The following is a 22,416-nucleotide window of genomic DNA, read 5'->3' as shown; positions in this document are numbered from 1 at the left end:
GCTTCCAGGCTGAAAAATTAATAAAAAGCTGCTGACGTAGAGGCTTCTCTTCTGCATAATAACAAAGATGTGACCACAGTCAAATCCAAAAAGTGCAAAAAAAATTCGGTGGTAATATTTTTGGACCGGAGTTTAGTTTTGGTAAAAAGTGTGGATTAATTTGGGACATTCCACATCTTGCTTGGTTTTTGTTCCTTTATTCCATCTCATGATTGAAGAAACTGGCCCAGCTGAGTGAAAGCTGGTCAGAAATATAACAGCTATCAAGGACTTGTTTTTCATCTCCATCAGATCAGTTGCTGGGCTCCGCGCACGATTTCTCGAAACGACGCCAAATGCACACTGCGATACGACGCTCAAAACAATCTATGTTTTCACTGGTAATGTCAAAATCATCTGCTACAAAAGTATTTGTGTTTGAGAGCTGCTGTCACCAGCTGCACTCATGACCTTCCAGGTCGAAATAGTGTGTACACCTGTCTGCAGCTCTCATCGACTATTATCATAAAAATATAATTGATGGGATGGCAGTAACAACAAGAACAGAACTTCAAATATACAAAAACCTGGGTGAAAAATCTAATCCGCACAAAATTGCACTTCGTAATGTGGTTGCATGTATGTATTGATACTACCAGGTATTCCCCAAAAGTGTAAAATCTGTCTCTTGTTGGCTCCGTCATATTTTTACTGCAAGTCACATACATCTAAAAAATGGTTTTAAAGTTTTTTTTTACACAATTGTCCTTTACCCCAAAACACAAAATATTAATTGCCAAGAAATAGCACCATCAATGTTGAAGTAATTACAGCAAACCGTGCTTCATTACCATATTAATTTGAACAAACATTTGAGGTCCTATTTATGTTGACCAAGTTTGATATAGTCTGCCTAGCAATATGATCTCCAGCCCCGCTAACACAGTTATGTAGCACAACACATACTTCAACAATCAGTTTAGGGTCACTGTTTATCATATTGTAACTATCTGCTATCAGCCAGCAAGAATGCCATTATCTCCTATTAGAGGAACATATTTTAAACAGAGTTTCAAAATACACCACCATCACTGTGGCGACCAGAGTCAAAATACACAAGCACAAATTTGAAATTAACATGACATACCGCTTAAAGCACAATAGAAAAATCCATTGCCCCAATGCATTCAAACGCTTTGGAAAACTCAAACTATTTTCCCTTTGCAATCATGTTTTGATGGTTCTTTAAGAGTATAAAGGAGTAAGATAGCTGTCTTTGAGATGTTGTCAAATACCTGCATCAATGTATGCACACTTTGTGTACCAGTGGCAGTTGTTACGTTTACATGTTTACGTAACATGGACATTTACACATATCACGACATGCGCAAATACTCACCAATGGAAAACATAAAAAGTCCGATCGGCGAATATTGAAACTCCGATCACAATACATATGCCGATTTAAACTTTGTCGTGCGTTTATCCTTACGGGCCACCGTTGGATCCCGAACGATGATGGCATTAAGTTTTCAACACTACGTTGTATGCTGTTGTTTGATAGAGACACAATTATTTGCGGTTTGAAATTAAACGACTTATACTGGCACCAACGTCTTTCTTATCGTTGGCGTCCAATCTCCGATCAAATAAACGTGCAGGATGGGCGTGACCGATATGTTAGACATAATAAAGTTATTTAATTTACGGACTTTTGTAGATAACAATAGCATTTGTCTGTTCGTGGTACTGTATACCTAATGTAGCGAACATGTACGTTGTGAGTCAAATATATGGTCTGAAGTCATGTAATTTATTTTGTTAAAGAAATCACGGACTATGACCAGAGTATACCTCGACAACTTGCTACTTTCCTTATATAGAGGCTGTGACAAGGGTCAAGAGATCCCGACCGTCTCCTGAACCACGTGTTGCATCCCAGTTGAAATTTAAACCATTGAAGTTGTCAGAACTTGGAACGAATGACACTTGAACAAGCAACAAATTCTTTGTGTGGTCAAAGACTTGGTCTAGAGTGCGGATACTTCGGAAAGATAAGCAAATGCGCTGACCATCGACAAAAATGGTTTGTTTGAAATTAAGTGTCCATGTAGTTTTCAATATAAACGTGCCAAACTTGATGCAAAACTTTTGGGTGTATTTATTCTTAGGTCATTGAAGTTTGTCAAAAAATAGTAAATACCATGCCCAAGCACACGGACAATCGGGGGTCAATGGTATTTTTCATTCACATTTTAAAATCCTGGGTCAAAGTCAACCAGATTTTCTCACTACATATTCTGAATGTTCCAATAGCTCTCTCAACAAGAATTCTTTGCCTTTGCAAGTTTAACACACTTACGTAAACAACCCGGGTGACACGAACGTGTTTTTCTCGCCACTCTCTCTCACGCCCATCCATGCGGTGGAGTTCTTTGGCGGGATGTTGAATTTGTAACTTTAACTTAGGGTGGAATGCAAAAACCCCGCTTAACTTTAAGCTCGGCTTAAATTCCCGCTTAAGACGTCTTAAGTTAAGCGGTGATTGTCGGGCGCTTAAAACCCCGCTTAACTTTTTGGCGTAGCAACTGCGCTGCCAGGTCCTCGAGTCCGGGTGAAGTAAACTACTTGTAAAGTGCTAATTTTTGTTGGTTTGTGCTGCAGAAAATGTGGTAATGTGAATAACAGTGGTAAGTTGCCTTGAAAATGTACTTTATTGTTGGTTTTTCAAACTTTGGTGAGCCAACTTTTGCTATGGGAGTAAAAATAGGCTGGAAAAGACTTATTTTTTGCACCATGGATAAGTAATATCTCATTTTGTTATATTTTTCAACAGGTTTAATGCATATATTTGATAATTTTGTACATGACTGTTCAGTATAAGCTGCCATATCAAAAAGTGGCATGAAATCCAAGTCACAATCCCAAGGATCATGTGAAAACAACTAAAGAATCTCTTCTGATCATGAAGTGCTTTGGAACTGATGCAGTGACAAAGTGCTACAAATTCTGCTATCATAAACATTCCATTTCCAGTTGTGTTACTAGTGATATCTGTTACATCGATTTTCAGCATCTTATTTCTTGTACTGTGTGGCTTTCGTAGCCAAATAAAACTAACACAGAATAATCTTGATTGTATATTTATTGCTTAAGGCTGTATTTCATTGACTACTCATTTAAATTCAAGGACTGGTTCCTTGAAACTTGAAGTTTTGGGTTAACTGCAGGATAGGACAGTTTTTGTGATTGACAAAATGAAATACCAATGTTTTATTGCATAGAAAGAAACAAATATGAAACTACATAGACTTGCGGAAAGAAATTTGGCATTCAAAAACAAATGATGGCTGCACACACAAATCAAACAGAAATCTTTGTGGTAATGGGAAACACAGTGAGCATATTTTTATATTACACAAATAAAGGAACCAATGCATGTTTCACTTGACTTCTGGATAGCTGTTACAAAGAAAATAATAGACAGTAAAATATCTTGCAAGAAAATACAATTCAATTTAAAATACTTTTGTACCATTTACTGTCAACAAACCATACAAAACTACAATTCACTTTGCAAATCTTACCAGAAATATGCTGTCACCACCATTTTGTATACTTGCACTTCTCATGAACTCATACAGTTCCCACGTTCCAAGTGCTGCATTTCCCAATTACCGGGTCACATAACAACGAACAACATTTCAGACCACATACGTCATCGTGTTGCGCTCGCAGAACGCAGTAAGTAATACGAGGAACCACCGTGAAACAGCGGTAAAATCGGACAATCGATACAACATCTCAACTTAAGCCGAGCTTTGCTGAGAAGGATTTAAGCGGGGTTTGGGAGTTAAGTGTGGTAATGTGAATAACAGTGGTAAGTTGCCTTGAAAATGTACTTTATTGTTGGTTTTTCAAACTTTGGTGAGCCAACTTTTGCTATGGGAGTAAAAATAGGCTGGAAAAGACTTATTTTTTGCCCGGATTAAGAAAAATGAATTTCCATAACTGTAAGGTGTACAAAATTTTTTGCGCTAAGATAAGATTTAAAGATTCTTTTTATTTATATGGTGCCATTTTTGTTTTTCAGAAAAGAACCTTAATAATGGGGTAAGTACAATATTTTTAGTTTTATTTCCTGTGTAGATGGGTACCGTTGGAACATATGTAAGTTGTTTAAAGGTATATTGAGAGTGATATCAACTATGAAAACAGAAAGGCGTCCGGTTTATATAATAACCCATTGCAATTATCGGAACGATGTTACAGTTAAATGTACAATATTTTCTAGTATAAAGAAGAACAACATTTGGTAAGTGGCATGTCGCGTTTGCAGAAAGAAAACAATCCGTTTATCTGACTTTTTGAAAAACATCTGCCAAGGACTGCCTTTTCCTTTCTAAAACATCCACGTTCGTGTCACCCGGGTTGTCTGTGGAAGTGTGTTAAACCCTTTGCAATACGCTTGGTTTTAGTGACTGCTGGCATTGATAATTGCTTTGTAAGTGTGGCACCACGAACTGCCAATAGGTCTCGCATCGGAAACCTTTCGTATGCCATAACATCATCCCCAGCTGAAATCATATCTGAAAGGCCTGAATGCATCGTCACGTGAACCAGGTGTAAATGTTACGCCCCGCTACACACAAAGCATCACGCACATAAAACACTAAAAACACAAGGAAAAAGGAATAGATAACACTGGCACCGCTTGCATCGTCATGTGAACCAGGTGTAAATGTTACGCCCCGCTACACACCTGGTTCACGTGACGATGCAAGCGGTGCCAGTGTTATCTATTCCTTTTTCCTTGTGTTTTTAGTGTTTTATGTGCGTGATGCTTTACTGTTGACATAACCCTGAAGAAGTCTCGCCGGATGGCAGACGAAACGTTGGTTTCCAATAAACACTTTAGAAACTAAGTGCCAGAAGAGCAATTCTGATTAATTAGTATGCCTGGCAACAAAAATAGCAGTATATTCTACTAATTATGTTACCTACAGTAGACGTTTCGAACACTAACTGCGTTCATATCAGTACCAACATGAGCTACACGCAGCAGAGGGCCGAGGTAGACATGGGACTGAACGAGCAGAAAAAAACAAACACCACAGAGTTGTATCATGTGTCAACAGCAGCGACAAACTGTAATATGCCAAAATATATTTTTGTTTCTATAGTTACTGCTTGTACGATTTGTATGACTGTAGCTTCTTAGTTCAGCCGGCTGCTGTAACTGAAGGACGCATATTAGTACTTCTATGGGTCTGCTATTGGTTTACAAATTAGGGGGACAAAAAATGTATGGTGAGACAAATGGAGAAGGTTTCATGTTGTTCCATTTCTGTATTTAATTCGTTTTGAAGCTGCATTAGATGAATAATAGCAACTAGGCATTTTTGATATGCCTACCATTTAAAATCACGAAAATGTTTTTCTATTATACCTCGAGTGTAATCTTCACGCATTATTGTTTGATGATCTGTATTCTTAAACCCAGTACAATGGACTTTTTGTTTGTGATACATTGCCGAGACAAAACTCCTAGCATCAGTTTGGAGGTTGAGCATATTCGCGAAATGGTTGTAATATGTTTTTCGAAATTTTGGGATCCACATGTTGCTTATAAATAATATCAGACATAAAGAAATCACCAAACCTTTTTTTTCGCGATAAAATGGCAAATGTTTCTCCTGTAAACTATCAGTTGCTTTAGCAGTAAAAAAAATAATCAGTTTTCTCTATTGCATTGTCACCAATTCCGTCGCGGTCAGTTTGAGTTCGTGTTTAATCAAAGGAAATTCAACAAGTGAAGAAGCTTCGTAATTAATAAGAATATAAAAACTCAGCTAAAGTGTCGCTACAAAACATTATCCACTACAGATAGGTTTATGACAAAAAATTTTAGCAGCCCTCATTGCAATAGTTTTTTTTAAATCTTCAACGATTATAAAGTATAAGCGCAATTCTGACGCAGGCCTTGGGCCAACAAAATAGGTGGTCCTTAACTGACTTTGGCCAAGTAATTTTTCGGCCATGTAATGACTGCTGCAGGGTTTAGTAGTTTTTTGCGCAGTAAACAGCAGCTTTTTCGATTAATTTAACGCGCGTTTTGCACGGTGTTTAAATGAATGTCCTCAGTTACTTACAGCCTCCGTTAATCGCTTTTATTGTGAATATATTTCTTTTTTGATGGGTAGCAAGGGGCGTTTTATTACTTTGCAAGTGGATTATATGCCTATTTGAATAAGGCAGTTTTGGTAAATGGAGAAACTGATGATGCCGTTTGAGGCGAAATATATTTTTCTCTAAATAAATCGATCTGAGCTGTCTGAAGATCGCTGTGTTTGGATTTTAATACATTATTATTGATACGGTGTGCGATCGACAGCCTGCCAGGGGCCTTTGGTTTTTTTGATTTACTAATCACATTGGATTATATGCCTTTCTCATCCTTTTATGCATGGATGTTATGTTCAACTGCAGTTTTTAATGTAACATTTTGATGGTAAGTTTTGTGCATAAATTTAACTTAGAAAGTGGACAAGAGTGCTGTGGATGCATTGATAACCATATAAAAGTTTTTGCATGTTCATGCAATATATGGTATTACAAATTGGTGAACACAATAGCTTTTCCACATTCTAGATAACTGCATCAGATTAGGTACTTAATAGCTTTGGAGATAAAACACATAGAATGATTTTTTTGTGTCATTTTCCCAGATCCAGAGCTAGCACAATGACCAACTGTTGTTGAAATACACTTATTAATTAGTTATGCAAGAAAATGAACTAGAAAATAGTTCTGGAAGTCAAAGTTCATTTAAATTGTTGAACATGCTACATTTCCATTACCCTTGAAACACTCTTAAAAAAAGAAGTTGTGGCCTGACAAGCAAGGACTGTGAAAACATGTTCTGACCATTTTGTTTATTTTTTAAGGACAATGGAAAATATTCATAATTTTTTCCAGTTTTGCACTTGTATGGCAGTAATCATCTCTCTCCAGTGATTCTCAAATATCTGTAAGATTGACAGTGGTTGTTTTTTTCATTATTAGTAATAAACGTCAAGTTAAACATACCTCTTGTGTTGTTTGGAAGAACTTTGCCAATCTGTTTTCAAGGTTGAACCATGGTTATTGTACTATGCACAAAATTGGAAAAAAACTAATTAAAAGTGCGGAAAGACACTAAAACAACTGCCACACAGTTCGAATCCAACTTTTTTGAGACACAAGCGTCCGATAGAGACGATTTGTCAGGTTTTCGCACTTTCAAAAACCCCGCGACACGATCAGTGAAGGGCGAAAAATTGTTACGCTTGAATGCGTACGCGACATGGAAACACGACCCGTTTTAGGACCAAACATTTTGGGCTAAGCCAAATCGCGACATGGAAACATAGTAATAATGCCTTAAAAACAGCATTCCACGTGGCATCGAGGGCTTTTTATGCCAGGCTGCACAATTTCAAACATGAGTTTTTCCAAAAAGTTATGGATGTATTTGAATCATGGCGCGTTGTCAAAAAAGTTGCCAAAGAAAGTGTAGCGTCACCCTTTTTCGGATTTCTTGTCGTCTGAGGACACTTCCAGTAGTAAAATGACTAAATATTTTGATCTGACTATTACAATACAATGCAACGTCTAGGGGATGAATGGCTACAGTTCGAATATAATTTTCTCCTTTTTTAGCATTTCAAGGCGGATTTCAGCCAGCGTTCTTCCGTTCCCGTCCACATTTTTGACACCCATAACAATGGTTTCGCATACCAGAAACCTTGGCGTGCCCTTCAACTTTGTCAACGAAAGACCCAAACGTCACCACAAATTTAACTTCACACCTGCAATTCTCACACTTCTTATGCGCACAATACAAGTTTACCCATCCCTCTCTGTAGCAATCATCATTCCTTGTTATCAAATCCACATATAAATTGTTTCCCAAATGATTTCCCGTTATTTCTTTCCATTCCTGAACTGAAATTACAAATGCAACACTGGAATCAATTTCAACGGAACGTCCAAATTTCAAACGAATGTCAGCACCAATCTCACTCGCATCAAAAATCACGTTATTGCTATCATCATAACCATCTGAAACAACACAATCCTCATTACGACCATTAAAAACCTGCAGAACAAGTGCCGCTACAATCAGATGCGTAAACAGGGGTGATAAATTTTGTCATTGTGAACTTGGTGAGCATGATCACGATAAGCATCGCATAAAATCTTGCTGGAATTTTGTCGCCAAGGCTGCAACGCTCAAGTGGTGCTATAACACTAGGCGCTTTCAGGAGTATAAGTAGGCGGAATATACAAATTTGTGGATTTCTCATCATTCGAACTAAAAGAATTTGAGCTGTTATCTACAGTGTCATTTAAACCATTGTCACTTCCGTAAAACAAACAGTTGACGTGCCATCGTCACTGTCGGAAACCGTGCGATCGACATGCGAATTGATTCGAACTAACGTGTCTGTATCTTCGGTTCCATTTTCGTCTGCATTGCGATCAGTTATTTTGTCAACGGTCGATTTGTGCGCAAAACGTGGCTTTAAAAACATTCCAGCACAAACCAAATGAGACCGATTCCATTGATTAACTGACAAAGCTGCGGCAACACAGCCCGGGTGAAACAAAAGTTTCGCACTCAACCATCAACCTGCCATCATACGGAGTATTATAAACGCAGTGCAACTTAACTACATTGGAATACAAACTGACAGTTCCTTTGCATTGGTTTTCAACCATTTTCCTGAATTTGTCGCTTTTTATTCAAACTTGGTTAATTTCGAAATAATCTTGTTTGGTTTGTGTGTTAGCATTGTTCTTGCTGACAGTAAGTTTGTCGTATTTGGGTAGTTCTCAAAAGTATTTTTATGACAATCAAATGTATTTTTTCTCGATTTAATTTGCAAAAGTTTAAAAGTATTACGCGTTTCGTCATATATTTATCTTGCCAAAATGTGTTGCTTTGCAAAAACTCCTTTTCTGTTTTTACATCAAAGTGGTTGAGGTCATGTGTAATTAAATACTTGGCAATGGCACTAATCTTGTCCCCTGACGCAACAAAACGCCCAGCACCGCCTGTCATTACCAAACGAGCAGGAAGGGGCAGATTGTTGACAAAACGTTTTGAAGAAAAGCAACTTGTCGACCGACAAAACACGTTGTTTGTTTGCTGGGGGCTTGGCGCAATTATAAGGAAACAAGGCCAATATGTGCTTCAGCAACAGTCTCAAGCAATTCAAAATCGCCACCACTCCTGACAAACAAAGCAAAAAGCACAACAAAAGAGCATTAGGCAAACCAATCACACGTTTGCAATATCGCAGTACTGCCTACAAAACAGAAAGTATCCAAAGTACACTAGTAAAACTCTGACAAGCAATTAAATTGCAAGTTAAACGAAAAATCCCTACATCACCTTTTGTTTGATGAATTAAACCAGGAACTTGTTTCCTTGGTTTAAGATACCGTTATTGATGGAAGTGAAAGTTTGATTTCTTTGAATCGTCTCTCTATGGCTGACAGAGACTCAGTAACGGATTAGTACCGACATACATGCAAACAGACGATTTAGGATTAATTATAATATTTTGGATGCAAGATTGACACCCGACTTTGATCTGGATGATTCGGATACCGGTTTAGATGGAAGATTGACGGCTGATATGTTTGGTTTTTCCTTAGCACCCGGTTTCGATGGTAGAGAATTCATTTCCTCGTTCTTTGGTTTCGGTTGTTTGTTGATAGCATCCGATTGTACGAAACCGACTCTTTTGTGCCCAGCCGGCGCATCAACAGGTCTTAATCCTCGGCGTTATTTAAAAATAGTGAGGTATTTCATTAAAACAACACAGCCCGCATGTTGATTGTCATAAAGACTTACAACACTATAACTCTTTCTGCTAAATACAAAACCTACAGTTTAATTTATTTGAAAATAAACATGTGGCATAAGAAGAGTATGGACATAGGGTTCCAGACTGTACATGTAATGGCTCAGCCATACGTCCGAGAGATGAAGGTTGTTGCTCCAGTTCTCCCGCGAGGTTTCGAAGTACTTGGTTGACGCCACAACAATCTGTCGAGTGTTAAAACAAAATGCACATACCATACTGCTGTTGACGCCAGATACAGTATTCTTTTAACCAACCTGGCATCGTGCTTACTTCTGTTAACAAACCTCAATCAACTGCTGAAACTCGGCCCCGAGGCTGCGGTGGTGGTGTTCAACACGACGGGAAGCTAAGTGGTTTGTGCCAAGATCCAGCATGATGACGTCGACTGGATCGAACCTATTTCCGTAGACATACTGGGGGCAGACAATGTTCCTCCCGTTGCTATCAGTCACCAACAACACGGATTGAAGCGGTGATTCGTTAGCACGGAGGTAACATGTCTGTTTTCAACATATCCCTGTGTTGTAATGAACAGGTGGGGTTCTTCTTCCCATCCTGTGTATGTGTAGATCAATGCTGACTTGATCTTCGTTTGCTGTTGCGTTCTTGGACCTTTTTCCTCGGTATAAATGTTTAGCAGAAGATGTTGCAGATCAATGATATGTTGGTGATTGTCGGTTTTCTTCACAAACAGCAAGTTTATTATTATTTTTTAATGCAAATAAACACGACATCAAGATGAATTGTGTACGTTGTTTCTAAACGTCCCTATCCTGTTTGGCACAAAACTTTACCATATTGAATATTTTTCTTGAGGACACTATTTAAAGCTGAATTATGTTTGTGTGTATCCTTGACCTATTGAGCGCCCAAATGTGCAAACCTGTAAAAGGGTATTTTGTGGGACTGTAGTCGCATTGGAAACACAGAGTGCAGATAATGCAGGCCCCATTAAGTTTATTAACATGTATCATACATGTAAAGGTCTTATTTCTATTACAAAGTTTATTTTGCAATCAACTTGGACAATTTTCTACTGACCCACTAGAAAAAGCATTTGGAAAGCTTAGACGAGGGGGAACATATTTTATCAACACCCAGCAAGTTCTCGAAAAACATGCGATTATTAAAGCTAAACTGGCATTGCAGCGGAATGTTGTTATGTCATTGTGCAGCTACAAATGGTCTGATTCGGATATTGAATTGTTTAATAGTTTGGCAGAAAAAAGTATCATTTGATGAAATCCAAGCCATGGTGTTGTACATTTCTGGATACATTGTTCGAAAAGCCAATAGTTTATAGTTTGTTATTTGATGTTTTTACGAGTTAAACCAAAAGTCTGCAGAAAATCACTCAGCAGTATTTTTGGAATCATGTAATACACTTTTACTGCTTGTCTAATCGAGCAGGTATAATAGAGCTCCTGCTTTGTAAAAAAAAAACAATGATCGCAAAGAGATAAACTCATTGTGCGATTGTAAAATATACAGTTTTAGCAGTGAAAAGGTTATGCACTACTGCAAGTGACGTGTTCAGATTCAATTCCGGTTCAAGCAAATCAATAGCTTGAAGCGATCTGGCGCATGGACACAAATGACTATAGTCTGTACACTTTCCGCCAGTTTGTTAACTGAACAAAACTAATTTGATTGTCCTTCAGTATCCTCGCTGCCTTTGATGTACTGTAGAAGCAAGGTACGTGTTTAAAATGTTGTTTTGAATTTAAAACGTAATGCACGATATATTATCTCTCCCAGGTTTCATTTTATTTCAAGTAAACTCCACATTTACATTCGAATTAGCAATACATTTTCCAAAACAGTATCTTGCATGTTTGACCGTTGACAAAATTAGGCGGGATTCACACCAGCCGGCGTCATGCTGTGACGGTGTGATTTTCTCGTTCGAAGCGGCTGACGATGGAGTTAAATCTGATTTAACTTTTCCGTCAAGACTGCAGAAACTTATTTTTGTGGGTTATTCGACTTCTAGCATGTTTGTAAATTGATTGTTTCATTGCAAATGCAGTAAAAATCGCCTAAAGTAAGTTGATCACTTTGGAGAGATTTGGTTGCAATCTTCGCAGGCTGCAATGCAGCAAGGATGCGCATAAAAGTTTGCCTTTCGCACTCAGGTAGGTAAAGTTCGTGATTAGATGCGGCCATTTCTTCACAATCTTCCCTTCCAAGGAATGGGCAGTCCAAAATCGGTTTGTTTAATTTAAGTTTTTTCAACACCACCATGATCGAAGGATTTCTCAACTTTTTGCACAGATTTATTGCTTTCACTATGTTTTCACTCAAAGAGCTGTGATTTATTGCGTCTTCCACAGCCAGTTAAAGTATGTGTGGCACAACGTATTCCTAATGATGGTACTTTGGTGAGACGGAAGAGGAGCATCAAATATACACAAATCCTGAATTAATTCCACCTAAATTTCATGCGTCGTCGAACAGTCGCCCTGAAGCACATCTTTACTCTCAGAATCAGGAAATGTGTCGTATTCCTGTGATGTACCCGGCATTCTTTCTCGTCCTTATTTATCATGTTGGCGCCATTGTCGGTTGTAATGCTGTGAATCTGATTGAGTTGTAAGTTGTACATGCGAACAACATCTGTAAAAACCGCCGTCAAGTGAACGGCTGTGTGGCGTCGAGTTATTTCTTTCATAACCAAAGTATTTCCTTAATGAACTGCATGTTAACGCCTATGATTGACGAGCCGAGTCGCAATGTCTACCTTTAATGACACCAGACTTCCTTTAACTTCTGATCTTATTTCATCTTTGATATGGTCGGCCAAATTTAAAACTCTGCTGCGTATCGTTTCAGCGCTGATTGATATTTTGTCGTCCATTCCAGCAAGCATTGGGTCAATGATTTTCGGAAACCCACTGTCATTAACCATTTTAAATGGTCGTCCATTGACAGTCACCAATTCCAAACATGCATTTAACAAGATTGTTGCGTCAAAATTTACCTTAATTGTTTTGAAAAACGCTTGATCGAGGGTGGATTGGCGTCTATCACCATCGGTTTTTTACTTTTTGGCCGAAATGCCTGTAGGTATATTGCCTGATTTGACAATTACCTTTTCCTTAAAAAAATCAGCGTACACTTTTTCGTGATGTCTGATGACATGCTGTTGTAGGTTGGAAGCATGGTCCCTGTTGTGTTCTTGTATTCGATAGAAGCATTAAGCAATAGCACGTACAAATTAAGACTGGCCCTTGGGTAATGCAACCGTGGTTAATCACATTCCTGTGCAATTAACGTTGGAATGTTTACAGGGTGCGAAATCATACGATACAGGGTACGAAAAATGGCACACTTTAATAATCACAACCTTTTTTTCTCGCAGAGCAATTGAGTTATTCTGCACCACGTCATATTCAAAATACTTTCTAATCGGGTGTAGCGAGAAGGCAATTTGAGGTGCTGGTAATTGTTGATCTGCATGAAGTGTGTTAAAAAATTGTCGGGTGTGCGTTATAAGCTCTTTTAGGGTAGAAAGGAGGCCGTGGTTGTCCTGTAATTCAAGTAGGGGAGTGCGGCGGCGGAACGGTGTTTATTTGGAATAAGGGGATTTGTCTGATATGTTTTTAAATTGAGGGTCGGAAGAAAGGGATTTCAGAATAGAGGTGCGGGATTTCGAAATGTTAAGATCCTTATTTATCAAAATTTTCAGGTCATGGGTTTTCGTTAAGATTTTGGCGCTACTTTTCGAATTGTTAGGTTTGGGTTTTGTGTCGCGATTGTTGGACCAGGAGTTTCGAATGGGTTTGGGCAAGGTATTTAAGTTTCAGGATTACCCAGTAGTCCAAGGTGTTGGAAAAATGGACAAGGGGAAAGGAATGATGTTTTGGAATTGGTTTTTGGAAGATATATATATTCTGTCTATGAATGACTGGGTCCTTGGGGCGCGAAAGGAGTATTGACGGAGAGTTGGGTGAAGGGTGCAAAAGGCGTCTTGTGGGTCGAATGTGGATATTAAATTAACGAGGGAATAACTTGGTTGTCGGTTGGCTATTAGGGGGTATTTGTCCAGGGCTGGGTCGACTACACAATGAAAATCACCGGCGAATGCTATGGGGTGGGACGAGGAGAAATAGGGGAAGAGAGACTCGAAGAATTTGTCATTGAATATGTATTTTTTGTGCCGGAGGGTGCGTATATATTAACTAAGTGAAAGGTGTGGGTCATGGTTGAAATGTCAGAGTCGGAAACGGATTTACGAATTCGAAGATTGGAGGTGTTTAGAAGAACAGCGACACCTCCTCGGGCAGAGCCCTTCAGAGGTGCCGAGTTTAAGAGGATTGGGCCGGATGTCCATTTGGACTTCCAGAGGGATTCGGTTTGGGGAGTAGAGTGAGTTTCTTGTAAGCAATAAAGGTCAAAGTTCAAAGAGGAAAGGTATTGAAACAGGGCCCTCCTCTTGGGTGCCTGCTGCCTGGCCTAGGCCGTTAACATTGAGAGTACATATGCGCAAAAACGACGGCATTGTATACGCAAAAATAAACAAACAGGTGGTGGGTGATAATGGTGGTTTTACAAAAATTACACAATTGCGGACGACGAAACGATGCACGGGAAAAATTTTTTTTTACAGAATTGCAGACGACGAAAATTAAATGATGAGTGAGTTGGTTGCCCGGGGAATAGGTTTTAATTTAGGTGTTGGACGACGTCGGCCAAGACACCTTCAAGATCGGCGTTAGACCTGCTCCTTTGTAAAGTAAGGCGAAAGTGTAAAGTCTGTTTGATGGATCGGGTCAGGTGTTGGGGTATATTAAGTAAAGGACGGGGGTCATGTTTGATACGGTTACGGGTCTTCCAGATGGTGTGGATGAGGGACGTGTTTAATAAGGCTACAATGGTTGAGGAGTAAGGGTAGTCTGACAGGGGGGTTTTAGGGAAAGTTAAATATGTGAAGGTGTTGTTGAGGAGGGAGTTGAGGGTGTTTTTGACGAGGGATAGAATTGGTTGTATCGAGGGACAGGAATGAAAGAGGTGACTGAAGGTTTCCATGGGGTAATTACATAGATGACATTGGGGGTAATTGAAGGTTTTGAGGTAATTGAGAAAAAATGGGGTGGTGTATGTGTGTGCGTGAATGGGTGTTGGGAATGGTTTGTTATGCGGGTATAAAGGGGTTTTGAATTGGGACAGAGTAATTCTTGTTCGGAGGGTTTAAAGGAATTGATAAGGGAGAGAATGTATTGATAGTGAGAGGAGGGTGATGTGGCGTGGGGGAGGTTGTTTCGTATTCTAAAGTTGTATAAATTGGATAAGGGGAGGCCGAGGTTGTATTCAAAGAGGGAAAGTTGGGGGGTTGTTGGGGTGTCCAAAATGCAGTGTTTGTAATAATTTTTAATAGAAAAGAGAAGGGACAGATTAGCATAGAGGGGGAGATTTGCCGCGCCGCAACCACCAAGGTCACGGCGGGCTGCCAGGATGTTGATGGGCAAAGTTGGTACGTTTGGGCCTCCGACAAAGCTTGCCACAATGCCGTCGACCCGCTCTCGTTGCTGAGGTGGTAGGGGGTAAGTTTTTCCAAGTACGAAATTTCAGGTAAAAGTAGAGTTTTAGAGAGAATATCTGGGTTCCATTTAATTTGATTCTAATAGGGGTCGTCTACGAGAGGGTGGAGGATGGCAATTGCTTCTGTTTTGGCGGGGTTCAGTTTAAGACCGGGTGAATTTAGAAAATTTATTAATGACAGGGAGTTACAGAGGGACTGCCGATGCGCCACCACGAGGGTGACGTCATCGGCGTAAGCAATTGCCTTGGGAATATTGCGGCATGGCACAGGGGTCGAAATGATAAGAGGGAAACGGGTCTAAAGCAATAAGGAAGAGGTTCAGACTAAGGGGGTCTCCTTGTCTGACACCTCTCCTGATGGTAAAATCCCTTGTGGCGAAGCCATTGACGAAGACCCGGGAGTGGGCGCTAGAGTGAAGAGCAGAAAGATATTGAGTAAAGAGAGGGGGAAACGTTTAAGATTTAATTGAAGGAGTGACCATGGGAAGGAAATAGAGTCAAAGGCTTTTTTAAATCAAGAGAAACGAAGAACGAATTAATTGAAGAAGCATGAGAATATAAATCGCGTAGAAGTGTGGTTGCGTCTGAGGTGGAGAGAATTAACGAAATAAAGGGCTTGATGCGAAGGTTTAGGATTTTGAGGTCGGTGTTAAGTAGGTAATGGGGCGGAAATTGGTCAAAAGGGTGGGGTCGTTTTTCTTGTGAATGATTGTGATGTGGCCTAAATTGAATTCCAAGGGGGTGTATGCGTTTTGGTATGTGAAGTTGCCCTTCATACGTAACTTCGATTGTTTTATTGCCCAGACGCAGGCGCTCGGGGATATGATTTTGGGCCAATACAGAATCCCTCATGATAATCACCCGCTTACCACCATATACGCTCTCGTCGTCATACACCTTCCACCCTTTTTTGACTGGGGCGTACTTCGACATAAAGTTTAGTAATGCCGACATTTTACTTCGCGGGTGAACTTTAGACAGAAACACCCGGATCTCGTCATCGCAATGAGCGTTGGCGTAGTCTGCCTTGCCACTTGCTCTAATAGTGGCAGCAAGCTCCTTAGCTTTTTCGGCGGAGGCGCAGTTGAACAGAACTTTGCCGTTTGGGTAGGGAATTACGCCTTTAAGCTGTTTTAGCAGCTTATAAAGATCTAGCTTCTTAAGCCCTGGGTTGAAACGGGCTTCAACATCAAGATTTGGGTCGGTTGCACATTTCCGGCCGGAACAGCAGGCCGGGAAACTACTGGGCGTAGTTAAGCAAATTTTTTTGTGCGTCTCCACAAATAACGCACGGGGTGGCTACTGGCAGCTCACTTCTCCTCTCAAAACAAAAGCAGCCCTTACAAGGGCTGGGCTGGCTTTGCTCAGTGGCCTCAATAAGTCTGTCACAACAGATCATAAACAGAAATCTAAGACGAATTGATGGAGGAAGCGTGATGGTGAAGATCGCGTAGGAGAGAAGTTGCGTCGGTGGTGGAAGAGCCGGGGTAGCGAATTGATTTGAAGAAAGAATTTCGGGAATGAAGGGTTTGAGTATGAAATTTAGAAGCTTGTGAATAATTTTAAGGTCCGTATTTAAAAGAGAGATTGGCCGGGAGTCATTTTTTTTAAGATAAGGGTAAGATGTTCAAGGTTGTATTCTGAAGGGGTGAAACAGAATTAAAATATGAGAAGTTAAGAGCTTGGGTGAGGTCGGCCCCGACGGTCTGGGGTTTTGCCAGAGGGAAAGAGTTTTTCTAATTTCATGTTGCGTGATGGGGATTCATAAGGTTTCAATGTGTTGGTCCGGAATTAATTTGAGGGGAATTTTAGCGAATAAATTAGAGGGGTCCGGTATTGGAAGGTTTTGATTAGAATATAAAGTTTCGAGTTGTTGCTGTAGGGTGTAAGTTTCTTCTCGGGATTGTTTAGGCAAATTTAAATTTAAGTGTTAGCCATTAAGAGTTTTAGTATTATTTTTCCATGTGCCACGGCCTCTGGGTGGAGAAGAGATAAGGTTAAGAGAGACCGAAACTGAGTCATGGTCCGAAAAGGGGCAAGGAGTAAAAAGATGATTATTGGGAGATAAGGAAAGGGAGAGGTAAATTCGATCTATTCTAGACTGAGAGTTTGGGGCGCGGCATTGGTATACGCGGGGGGACCTTGGTAAGTGTAACACATTCTTCATCTTCACATCTCGCGGTTGCGTAAACCGGCTTTCCGGTCGCTCGAAGTGTCATGGCGAATTCACGCGCCTTATCCTTGGTGGGGCAGTAAAACTTTACTCTGCCGTTAGAGAACTGCAACAGACCTTCTAGGAAGGTCCGCCAACGAATGTTATGTTGCCGCAGCAACGTTAAGATTTCGGGACGCTTCAGCCCGGGATTGAAACGGGCGTCCACTTCCAAATTCTCGGATCTTTAGCTTGCACAGATCGGGCCCGGCTACGTCGCTAACCTCTACTAAAACGTACGAAATAGTGGCCCTAAAAAGGGCCGGGCTGGCTAAACAAGCGACCTCAAGAATTTCCTCCAAACACATTCACAGCTGACAATTACGTTTCAAAAGAAGTTCCAAAAACAAACTGGTAAATCCTTCCGATAACTGCTTTGAACAACTTGCAAATGATTAAATAGAGAAAAAAGCTTGTCGAAACAGTAGGTAACTCACGTATGATGCTTACCTTATTCAAATAGTTGTGGGCACTTTGAGTGGTTGCGGCTCGCAAGCACGTGGAGTGACAATTTCGAACACCGAGTGCAGCGGTAATTACCACGTTTGCATCGACAGGAAAGTATGCCTGCCGCTGGACAGCAATACGGCATAATGAGCACGAGCCGTCGTAGACGCGGCAACGACGGCAGGGGGCCTTTGCAAACGATTAAGTAGTTAAAAAGTAGCCCGTTAATATTTTATTCGGGGCACCTGGTTGTCCCCACGAAAATCGGACGAGGTAACAACAAAAGATACAACAATAAAACAAAACACACTATATAAATTTTTTTTTTCGGTGTTTTTACGATACCAGAATTCACACATAAGAAGTAGAGCGAAAGGGAGCAGAGCGAAAAGTTAAAAAAAAAACATGACAAATTGCGTTGAGTACTTTAGACAGTATGCGACCATTTAAGGTCGGGTACGTTTCCGCGTATTTGCTACTGTAAATCACATATCTGGCACACAACAACGCACAATTTAAAAAAAGCTTACTTGCCAAATCAGAATGCATACCAAAAAGTTGTTCTGCATCTGTTAAAATTAAATTTTGTCTTATTCTAGCACTTAAATATGAAATTACATCCTCCCAGTATACATTTACAATGGGGTATGAACAAAAAATATGACACACAGTTTCCATTTGCTTCTTGCAGAAAACGCACATGTTACTAATTACTTTCCCGAAAGAATGTAGTTGTTTGTTGCACTATATAAATTTAACCTGACCATTTCAACATTAGATGGTTAACCGTTAGTGGGCGCTAATGTTTTGCGAGAAAAATGATGATGCAAAGAAAGTGCATACGGGGAAAATATCGATCCCTAGTGGTTGGTCCGTCGGGAAGTTTTCTTCCTGGCGAGCGAAAGTAACAAGTATGAACTGACAACACCATTCTACCTGTAGCACGCGTAGTGTGGCCAAGTTACGCGCAAGTAGCATCTAAAAAGTCGGCCAAACTGTCTAAGTTTGAAGGCGGAAACTCTTAATAATCTACAGTACTCAATCAAAAAGCTTACTGGAATAGCTGAAATGAGGGAAAACTCTTTTGACATCACCTGTACATCTAGAGAACATGTGCTCGACCTATATGCAAAGCTTAGTACCCTAGAAGGGATAAAACACCTACGACTTTATGAAAACGACAAAGTTAATGTCGCTGTAGGATGGATTCCAATACCCTTTCCAAACCAGGCAATCGCAGAAGAGTTGACAAAAAAATATGGGAATGTTTCCAAGATGATACATCGTAAAGGAAGAGAAGGTTTGCTTTCAGGCATGCGTATCGCCACAATGAATGTATCCGACCTAGAAGATAACCCAATCCCAAGCTACATCAGAATTTTGGACTGCGAATTTTATGTTACCTACCATGGTCAGGTAGCAACCTGTAAATACATCGGGGAAAAGGGTCACAAACAATTCGTTTGCCCAAAACGTAAATTGGATTTCCCAGAGCTTGCAAATGTTCAGCCATAAAAACGTGCAAACACATCATAATTGAAGCAAAAGCAAGGTAACAAAAATCCCGGAACACCAGGTGCAAGTCTGGAGCAACCTGATTAGAAAGCTGCGACTACAACTGATAAGAGCCCAAAGGGCGATAGTGCCAAACACTGTAGCTGATTACAACTTGACCGATGAGTTCCAAGCCACGGAATCACCTCACGCAAGCACGCCCATCGATAACCGGACCACCAGAAAACGACCAACAAGAAGCCCTGAAGACCTGCCTAAAAGCAAGTCAATTAGTCTTTGCGAAAGCGTAATTTCCTTGAACTGTCCAGAATGTAAAGAGGAAATCTTGGTTACCTCCAAATTTAAATCAACACGCTGCTGGGGATGCTCGAAAGAATGGACTGTGGCGGTACAATGTTGCAGAGATGAACTGTTCCTTGTGGAAGTGGGGAGTAAAGTCTGCAAATGTCCGACATGTCAAAGCACAATGCGGCTTATGCCATGTTGTCAGGACTTTCAACCAGAATTCCGAAAGGAGGAGGGCACCTTCGAATGTATCCAATGCGAAAGGTACTCTATGAGTGTTGTAATGCTGTGTGTAAACATAAAATAATTAACTGTGACTGTGGCAAAGTATTTGCGCAGCTCATAAACCCTGGCGATTACAAAGATGAGGAACTTATCGAACTAAACTTTTCTCCGGCACTAAAAAAAGCGAACATAGTAATGAACCTTTGGGCATCCAGAGGATTAACCCTTCTCGGCAAAATAACAATAGCTAAGAGTCTCATTATACCTCTATTGACATATAAACTGTGCGTCCTACCAGTGATCATCCCAAAAAAGTGCATTTGTAAAATCGACCGAGCCTTATTTAAATTTATATGGGGCTCATCTTGGGAACGAATTAAAAGAGTGAACCTGTGTAAAAGTTTGGATAACGGTGGGGCGGGCATGATACATATTGAGAACTATATGTTGGCTCTAAAATTTAAAGCGCTCAGGGAATTATTTTGCGAGGAAACAAAAAATATAACGGGTCTTCAAACTCCATTCTTACACCCAAACAGATTGGAGACACTTTTAAACGCGACGGTCGGCCCATCAAGTACAATCTTGAGGAGCATCATCCCATTGAGAACCCTCCGTTGTAACATAAACATTGCGAAATCAATCCTGAGCAAAAACCTCGACCACGCATGCAACAGACCTCTCTGGCTCAACAAAGCATTAAAAAAACGCAGTAAACCCTTCTATTTCGAAACATTTATAGACGCGGGAGTAATGGCCCACAACGACCTACTAGACCACAATGGGAATATTTGAAATATGATGCACTTACTACAAAATTTAGTCTGACTAAGTTTCTCAAGCTTATAGCATGCATGCCCGAGGAGTGGGACAATGGACCAGTGCCTTCACATAAAAACCTAACAGACGTTTTAAAAAATATCTTGACACATTGCGAGAGCACAAAGGCTTTGTATTCGTGGCTTCAAACCGCCAATATAATTCAACCCAAAGCACAAGCTGTATGGGAATACTTAGTCAATGACAGAGTACCTTGGAGGCAAATATATAAAAATATACCGCAAGCTACAGTGGAAACTAAATTAATAAGTTTTCAAATTAAGCTAAATCTCCGGGCCATTGTGACCAATAAAAAGTTAAAAGATCTGAAGTTTATAGAAACAGGTTCATGTGTCTTTTGCGAAAATTCCGAGGAAACGGTTTTACATTTATTTGTAAATTGTCCTATCGCAGCACATTACTGGGAAAATGTATGCAGTTGGCTAAGCGCTAAACTCCGTGTACCCTTGTATTTTTCTCGTGCGCATTTACTGTTTGGTAGACATGAAAATAACAATATTTTTGAATGCTTTTTAAATTGCGCTCTTCTTTGTGCCAGATTTGTGATTTATCGATGCAAATACGATAAGAGGAAACCAACAATAACAGAATTTGTTAACATGTTGCAAAAAACAAGATCTATAGAATTAAACATCGCCAGTGAAAAATACTGTAGCGAAACGAATTATTACAGAAGAAAGTGGTCCTACGCTGCTTGAAGCATATACCCAAATAACTTGACTCTCTTTTGCTGATTTCTCGCCATTGTGTTTAACCATTGTTTTTTGTCTTCTTGCTTAGCCTTTTCTTCAATTGTACGCCTTTAGCGTCCTTTTTCAATAAAAAAAAGAAAGAAAAAAGTGCATACGGGGAAAATATCGATCCCTAGTGGTTGGTCCGTCGGGAAGTTTTCTTCCACGAGTGGGCGCAATTAAATAGCGAGCGAAAGTAACAAGTATGAAGTGACAACACAATAACACAAAAAATAAAAACGTGCGGGGAAAATATACCGACCCCTAGTGGTTGGTCTGTCATGTAATTTTTACCCACAGGTGGGCGTAATTTAATGGCGAGCGGTAAACAACAAATGCGAATAACAACACAATCACAAACCCGTACGCGGAAAGGTAGTGTCATCCTGTGGTTATTTGGTGGAGACTACATAGTCCACGATTGTACGCTAAAGTGGGGCGTTTTGCAGTTATTTCGGCTATTGCCGTAGATGGTCTCATACATTATGTTTTCGTCATCCGCGAGTGGGCGCTATTTGTCTGGTAAAGGGTGTTGACAACGTCGGCCAGGACCTCCTCGAGAAGGGGTTGTCCCTATTTCGCTGTATAGATAGTTTTAAGCGTAAAGAGGTTTTGCAGGATGTTATCAAGTGCCTGGGTATGTCATTGATGGGTCGTGTGTCATGTTTGATTCTGTTTCGTGTTTTCCAGATAGTGTGTGTTAGTGAGCTGTTTAAAAGTGCTC

General features: G+C 40.2%; 1 protein-coding gene and 1 pseudogene across 1 annotated transcript; one reads left to right on the top strand and one right to left on the bottom strand.

The window, feature by feature from the left end:
- Positions 1-22,416, bottom strand: part of LOC145909631 (uncharacterized) — a 169,974-nt pseudogene that overhangs the window by 105,819 nt on the left and 41,739 nt on the right.
- LOC145908767 (uncharacterized) lies at positions 14,098-20,744 on the top strand. Its single transcript, XM_082996101.1, has 5 exons — positions 14,098-14,264; positions 19,101-19,599; positions 19,673-20,176; positions 20,236-20,435; positions 20,588-20,744. The coding sequence occupies exons 1-5, from the start codon at positions 14,098-14,100 to the stop codon at positions 20,742-20,744; spliced, it is 1,527 nt and encodes a 508-aa protein (XP_082852227.1).

This window comes from Ascidia mentula, chromosome 7, assembly GCF_947561715.1.
Source record: "Ascidia mentula chromosome 7, kaAscMent1.1, whole genome shotgun sequence".
NCBI lineage: Eukaryota > Metazoa > Chordata > Ascidiacea > Phlebobranchia > Ascidiidae > Ascidia > Ascidia mentula.
Note: the sequence above shows the minus strand (reverse complement) of the source record. Positions and strands in the feature narration are given on the sequence as shown.

Coding starts and splice junctions, on each gene's coding strand:
- LOC145908767 (XM_082996101.1), top strand. CDS start 14,098: ATGGTTGAAATGTCAGAGTCGGAAACGGATTTACGAATTCGAAGATTG. Junction 14,265..19,100: donor GATTCGGTTTGGGGAGTAGA/GTGAGTTTCTTG, acceptor AAACTGTCTAAG/TTTGAAGGCGGAAACTCTTA. Junction 19,600..19,672: donor ATTTCCCAGAGCTTGCAAAT/GTTCAGCCATAA, acceptor CCGGAACACCAG/GTGCAAGTCTGGAGCAACCT.